We start from the raw sequence: 7548 nt of genomic DNA, 5'->3' as shown, positions 1-7548 counted from the left end.
GCCACGATGAGAACTCCTATCTCCCTACTTGAAAAGCCCTTCTTTATATACTTTCACTTTCTGGTCATGGGCAATTTAATTTTATATTGTGACCCAAGTTTATGATGTTAAATTATTATTTCATGTCTTTATGTAACTTACTTATAGATTTTCATTCCACTTTATTACATACAGTTTTTTCAAAACCACTCCACTTAACCTGATTTCATTCTCACTGGTATTTTCCCTTAAAGTCTTATTTTCTTTTAAAACTTCAAAAGAATGTACATGTATGTATGCCTGGGTCATTTTGCGCACAGCAGTGGTTGCCACAACACTGTAAATCAACTACACTTTAATAAAGAAATAAAAAATAAATAAAGCTTCTATATTATGCATACCCACATACACATACATTTTTACACTAATAAATAATAGAATCCTATGCATGTTGTAAATGCTCTTTATGTTTTAGTGAAGCCATTGTTCCTACTTTTTGTCCCATCTTCCTTCTTTTCAAAAATTCCTTGTAAACTTGCCTCCAATCACTAGCATAATGAAGACTGATTATTTTTATTTTTTATCTTTTAGGGCCACACCTGTGACATATGGAAGTTCCCAGGCTAGGAGTTGAATTGGAACTTCATATGCTGGCAAACACCGCAGCCACAACAACAATTGATCTGAGCCCCATCTGCAACCTACACTGCAGATCATGGCAACACTGGATCCTTAACCCTGAAGTGGGACTAGGAACTGAACATGCATCCTCTTGGATACTAGTCCAGTTCACTACAGCTGAGCCACAACAGAAACTCCAAGACATTATTTTTATGCCTGTATAATAGTTTATGGTGTGCCTATGACACTCTCACTTTGAAGGTCTTTTATATCTTTTATCACTAACTTGCTATTATCCAATGCCACAAAAAAAATGGTTTTAACATATTGTTTTTTCCTTTTTTCTTTTTTTTCTTTTTTTGGCCCCCCTGAGGCATATGGAGTCCCTGGCCAGGGATCAGATCCAAGCCACAGGTGCAACCTACACTACAGTTTCAGCAATACTAGATCATTAAATCACTGCCTGGGCTGGGGATCAAACCTGAGTCCCAGTGCTCCAGAGACACTGCCAATGCCATTGAGCCATAGCAAAAACTCCCCCAAAAATATGTTGAGATAGTGAAATTCAAACTATGGTTCTGACTGTGGATGATCTTCCCCTTGAATACATTGAACATGTGCAGGGATTTTTTGGCTGTCACACATGGAGGGCTCGGTACAGGTCAGAGATGATCCAAAGTTCCTACAATGCACAGTATAGACACCACCACAGTCAATAATCTGGCCCAGGATGTCCATCGTCCCAACATTGAAGAACCCTGAGTTAAAGAATATCTGCATTTTGAATCTTATAGCTGTCATCAAATTTTTCCCTATAATATTGTAACATGTCATGTTTCTGCCAGAAATATCAGAGAGTCTCCTTTGCTACTAGTTCCAAAATTCTCAGCCCATATTTGACAGACCTTTAAGTTTTTTCTCATGGCCATATTATGAAAGATGGCTGATTTCTTAGACCACATACTGAGCTATAGAAAATACTTATATAGATTGGATATCCATTTTGATTTGCCTGTAATGACTATATTTCCTTATAATGTATGTCCATTTTTCTACAGCTATCAGTCTTTCAAATAATTCTTATAATTGACTATTTTTCAATTAACTTGTGAGGTACAATTTTGGGCATTAAAGTTTTTAACTTTATTTAGTTATACAGATCTATTGCTTCTGTGTTGCTTGTAATATTTAAGGTGGTTTTGCCCACCCATTGATTTCATATATTTAGATGTCTCTGTTCATATAAAACATGTTGGTTATTCTTACACCAAAGCCATGACCTCTCTAATTTTTTGTAAGCTGTGAGAAAAAGTGAGAAACCTCATTTTTTGCAAGATAGATGGACATGTATGCCCACTTTTATCAACATTAAACCTTTCCAAATAAATTGAAATACAACATTGCCACATATTAAAAGTTCATATACAGTAAAACAAAAGTATGAATTCTTTCAATAATAATAACTGAGTATGTCCTGCATTCCAGAGCATTCTAGGAACATTATATTGCAAATGATTTACATTTAGGTCATTGCCAACTTAATTAATCCATACTGACATCCCAAATGTTTGCATTCATATTTCTTGACAATTAGTTTTCAGTGCTCCATTTAATTCTGTTTTCCACATTTGTTTTGCAACCATAGTATTTAACTTGGTTTCATTCTTCTTGTGAATCTTTTTATTTCCTAACTTTTCATTTTTCTAAATTTATTTTTCTACAAGTTCACCTATGCTCACATACTCAGCTAAAATACAAAGATGAACAAAACGGTTGAAGTCCTTGCATGTTTGGAGCTAGCATTATAACTGAAGACACACAGCACAATGAAAAAATGTGTGTATGATACGATGTGAAGAAAGTTACCCAGTGAAAAGGTTGGAATTTTCATGGTGTTTATAGGTTTGATATGTGTGAACTTTGGGGGCCATTGTTGGTTGGACAAAGATCAGAACAAGGACTAGAGTGTGCCCAGAAGACATCAGAAAAATGATCAAAACCCAAAAATAACAGAGAAGATGCCACCTACAAAAGGGAGAAAGAGGCTTGCTTCCTCTGCTTTCAGACCTTGTGAAAACAATTAGCCAAATAAATGTGAAACAGGCACAGGAAAAAACAGGTTTTGCTGCCTGATCATAAAAATGGCCACCTTTAAATTCATATTCATCATAATTTATATACCCTTTTACAGAGTATTGGTTTATGCCCTTGGCTCATTTTTCTTGAGCCATACCATCCATAAATATTTCACACCATAAGATATTGCTAATTGATCTTTGGATAAATTTATTTATTCCTTTTTATTATTTCTCCTGGGCATCAAGGAAATATAACAGCACCTGAAATGTCACAAGAACCAAAGAAGCTTTCCTTTGCTAATATCTCTCAGGGATCATTTGAGTTTATTAGATCTGTATTCCCTTTCATATCCATTCTCTCTGTCTCTGTCTCATTCTTCCTCTGTAGATAAATAGGTAGATAGATGATAGATAGATAGGTATTGAGATACAATTTTAGAGAAATATAGATATTTGGATATACACATAGGCATATTTGTTTACTGAAAAAAAATTAGGTGTCTCTAAAAAAACGCATTAAAATGCCATACTGAAATCTAGAATTGAGTTTATCAGTAACTAAAGATTAAAAAGTGGAATTTGGGTGCTATTTGTACATAATCTGATCTGTACAACTTGAGTTGTGTCAACCTCTAACCCATTCAGTGTAGTTAAGGATAAAAATACATGGAAGTAGCACAGACTGGGAAGCCAAGGTCTGTAATATGTTTGATCTATACCCCTTGCTTGAGGTCACTGTTTTTTATTTTATTTTATTTTATTTTATTTTATTTTATTTTATTTTATTTTATTTTATTTTATTGACTTTTTGCCTTTTCTAGGGCTGCTCCCATGGCATATGGAAGTTCCCAGGCTAGGGGTCTAACCAGAACTATAGCCATCAGCCTATACCAGAGCCACAGCAACACGGGATTCAAGCCACATCTGTAACCTATACCACAGCTCACGGTAATGCTGGATCCTTAAACCACTGAGCAAGACAAGGGATCGAACCAGCAACCTCATGGTTCCTAGTCGGATTTGTTAACCACTGTGCCATGACGGGAACTCCTGGAGTTGGAATGTTATCAAGTTATGAGGGGAGTCTTCATCACATTGTGTTGGGGCCAGATGAGGTTATTAGATCTTTCCCCCTAACATCCATATGTCCATTTCATTTCTCTATCAAAGTCTCTCTCTCCTACTATTTTTATTTCTTTAACTACTCAACTGAAAGTGGCCTGACCAGAATGGAACCCAGAGTTTATTTGTCCATGATAAACTTATAAAATGGAATTTCTGGGTGCAATCTAAACATTTTCCATGGAAAATTTAATCTGATCTAACTCATTTGAGTTGTAAGGAGGGTGTTTCTGAGTAAGAAATGTGTGGTAGTAATTCTTCCCAGGACATCATGGGGTGTGTGTGCCTATGCCTTATGGAGTGAGAGCAGTTCTCAAAATAGAGGCATCTGACTCATATATTAAGGTAACAAAATGTACAGAGGCCAGAATTCAATCAACAGATAGTGCTAACAAGGGGATCTTCTTTAATTTAAATGGCACCCTTGTGATAAAATGAATAAAATGAGTAAAATGCTAGGAATGGGATGTGAACAGGGAGATTCTCTGTATACTCAAGTTGTAGCTATAGGAGAGGGGGCCACCTTTTTCCTCAACAACCTCTGATACCACCTCTCATCACTCTGCCTTTTGTTCATTCCTCTGCCCCACTGGCTTCCTTGTTTGGATCTACACATAGAAAGCCAGCATCTAGAGTTCGCCTTGTGGCTCAGCGGCTAGCAAACCCAACTAGAGTCCATGAGAACGTGGGTTCGATCCCTGGACTTGCTCAGTGGGTTAAGGATCTGGCGCTGCTGTGAGCTGTGGTGTAGGTTGCAGATGCAGCTTGGATCTCATGCTGCTGTAGCTGTGGTGTAGGTCAGTGGCTACAGCTCCGATTGGACCCCTAGCCTGGAAACGGCCATATGCCATGGGTGCAGCCCTAAAAAGACAAAAGACCAAACAAAACCAGTAATTTCCTCAGGTCCTTTGAAGTGACCCTTCCCTCTTCCAGAAACACACTTCTAATATCATAAAAATTATTTCTCTCTCTTTCTTGAAGTCTGTATTTAAATATAACTTTGCAGACCTCATTTGAACATTCTGCACAAAATGAAACTTCCTACCGTTCTCCCATTTTGCCTGGTTTTCTTTTCAAAATTCATGCCTCAGACTTTTTCATCTTCTGACATAGTATGTAACATTTTGTTTGAATATCATCTTTCAAATGGTTATGGGAATCTATCATTCCATAATCATTCTCAAGGAGAAGGAAAAGGGGAATAGATATTTGTTTTTTTAGCATAATTTATTCCCTCTGTTGCTTGAAACATGGTTGGTACTCAATATATATTTCTTAAATGCATGCTGAAATGGACAAAAATTCCTAGTCAGTGATGAAGTGGGGATTACCTCAAGAAGAAGTTACCTATACCCAAAATATTAACATAATTTTCTTTCCATCAACATAGAAATTGAAGTATTTGGGGAGTACCCATGATGGCACAGTGGTTAATGAACCTGACTGGTATCCATGAGGATGTAGGCTCAATCCCTGGCCTTGCTCATTGGGTCGAGGACCGACATTGCTGTGAGCTGTGATGTAGGCCGAAGACACAGCTCAGATACCATGTTGCTGTGGCTGCTGCATATATCAGTAGCTATAGCTCCAGTTCAACCCCTTGCCTGGGAAAGTCCATATGCAGTGGGTGCAGCCCTAAAAAATTAAAAAAAAAAAGAAATTGAAGTATTTCAGCTATTTGAGTTATGCCAGTTTAGATGAAATTCATTATGACATTTACCTTTTTTTCCTGATAGTCACTTCCATCCAATGGAATCAGGGAATGATACACAAATTTCAAAATTTCTCCTTCTGGGACTTACAGAGGATCCAAAATTGCAGCCCCTCATATTTGGGATTTTCCTCTCCATGTACCTGATCACTGTGTTTGGGAACCTGCTCATCATCCTGGCTGTCAGCTCAGACTCCCACCTCCACACACCCATGTACTTTTTTCTATCCAACCTGTCCTTTGTAGACATCTGTTTCACCTCCACCACCATTCCAAAGATGTTGTGGGACATACAGACCCAGTGCAAAGTCATAACCTATGAAGGCTGCCTCACCCAGATATATTTTTACATACTGTTTGGAGGTTTAGATGATCTTCTCCTGAGTGTGATGGCCTATGACAGGTTTGTGGCCATCTGCCACCCACTGCGTTACATGAGCATAATGAACCCTGGACTCTGTAGACTGTTGGTTCTGCTGTCGTGGATAACGATGGCCATGTATTCCTTGTTACATGGCTTAATGGTGTTGCGATTGTCCTTCTGTCCAGATTTGGAAATCCCCCACTTTTTCTGTGAACTCAATCAGGTGGTACAACTTGCCAGTTCTGACACATTTCTCAATAACCTGGTGATGTGTTTTGCAGCTCTCCTCATGAGCATTGGTCCTTTTTCTGGTATCCTTTATTCTTACTCTAAAATATTTGCTTGCATTCATGGAATCTCATCAGCTCAGGGGAAGTATAAAGCTTTTTCCACCTGTGTGCCTCACCTTTCAGCTGTCCTCTTATTTTGTTGCACAGTGTTAGGAGTGTATGTCAGCTCTTCTGCTACCCACAACTCACACTCAAGTGCAATAGCCTCAGTCATGTACACTGTGATCATCCCCATGCTAAACCCCTTCATCTACAGTCTGAGAAATAAAGATATAAAGAGTGCTCTGAGGAGATTCTATTTGATGCCAGGTAAAAAATGGACAATTATCCTGGGAGTGATGAAATGACCTTAAGTGCATGACTCAAATTCTCAGAACCAGAAATAGGGATTTTTTTTTGATCATTGTATAATAAAATTTTACCCTTCAATTTATTTTCTGGGATTTCCTTTTTAGGGGGATCAGCTTCTGCATATAATTGCAGGGAATTCTTTTTCAAGATTTTCCTTCCTCTGATATACAGGTGGTTTGTACTTTGTCTCACTTCAAAATTGTCCTGCATTTGGATCAGAAATGTTTGGAAATTCCATTCCTTAGTGGGAGATTTTAGAATTATTAAGAATAATTACTTCTCAAATGATATACATCATCCCAAGTAACTTTTCTCTGGTCTCCCTAAAAGAATTGTCGTGAGTTTCATTAATCTATGAAAAATACAGCTGGCAACTAAGGTAATTTTTATTATATGTAATAAGATGCATTGAAGCTGTGCATATGGAGAGATGACTAAAGTTGTATGAGGGTTTTAGACTAATCAAAATGTCAGTGCCCATAATCCTTGTGTTGTTGAAGGGCAACTTGCATATACATATCTAATATGTATATATGTCCTCATCTTTGAAGGATGGACAATGAGGGAGCCCAAATGCCTATGTACTCATGTGATTCTTTTGTTTCTGTATCTATGCAAGATGATGGATGTTAACTATTGTGATAATGATAATGATTTCACAAAATATATGTCAAGCATTATGCTGTCGCTATACCTTAAACTCATATGGTGTTGTATGTCAAACACATCTTTTAAAAAAATATGTAAACAAAGCTTATGCTCCATTTCTTGCCTTTTACATCCTTTTTCCTAGGCAACATTAACTCCCTCAGAAAACTTCCATTAGCTATTTTTACAATATGTCCAGAGTTTGTCAAATGTATCTTTATAAAACTGAAAAAAGGAGGGCTCTGAAAAGGTTCTTTGAGATGGCAGCTATAAAGGGACATACTTTGGCAAGCAGTTACATAGGGATGGAAAATTGGCCAATTTCTTTTCAGGATGCAAAGCGTTAGAGCCAGAATTTAATATTATTTGATCACATTGTGAAGG

General features: G+C 37.4%; 1 protein-coding gene across 1 annotated transcript; it reads left to right on the top strand.

Moving 5' to 3' along the window:
- Positions 1–5744: 5744 nt before the first annotated feature.
- Positions 5745–6474, top strand: LOC110259100 (olfactory receptor 7A17-like; the record flags this gene model as incomplete). The annotated part of the gene is made up of 1 exon (XM_021082416.1): positions 5745–6474. A coding segment is annotated over one exon (730 nt), but the record flags the coding sequence as incomplete, so codon positions are not given.
- Between the last annotated feature and the right edge of the window lie 1074 nt (positions 6475–7548).

This window comes from Sus scrofa, unplaced genomic scaffold (assembly GCF_000003025.6).
Source record: "Sus scrofa isolate TJ Tabasco breed Duroc unplaced genomic scaffold, Sscrofa11.1 Contig799, whole genome shotgun sequence".
Classification (NCBI taxonomy): Eukaryota; Metazoa; Chordata; class Mammalia; order Artiodactyla; family Suidae; genus Sus; species Sus scrofa.
The sequence above is the reverse complement of the archived record's forward strand: the minus strand, read 5'-3'. Positions and strand labels throughout refer to the sequence as shown.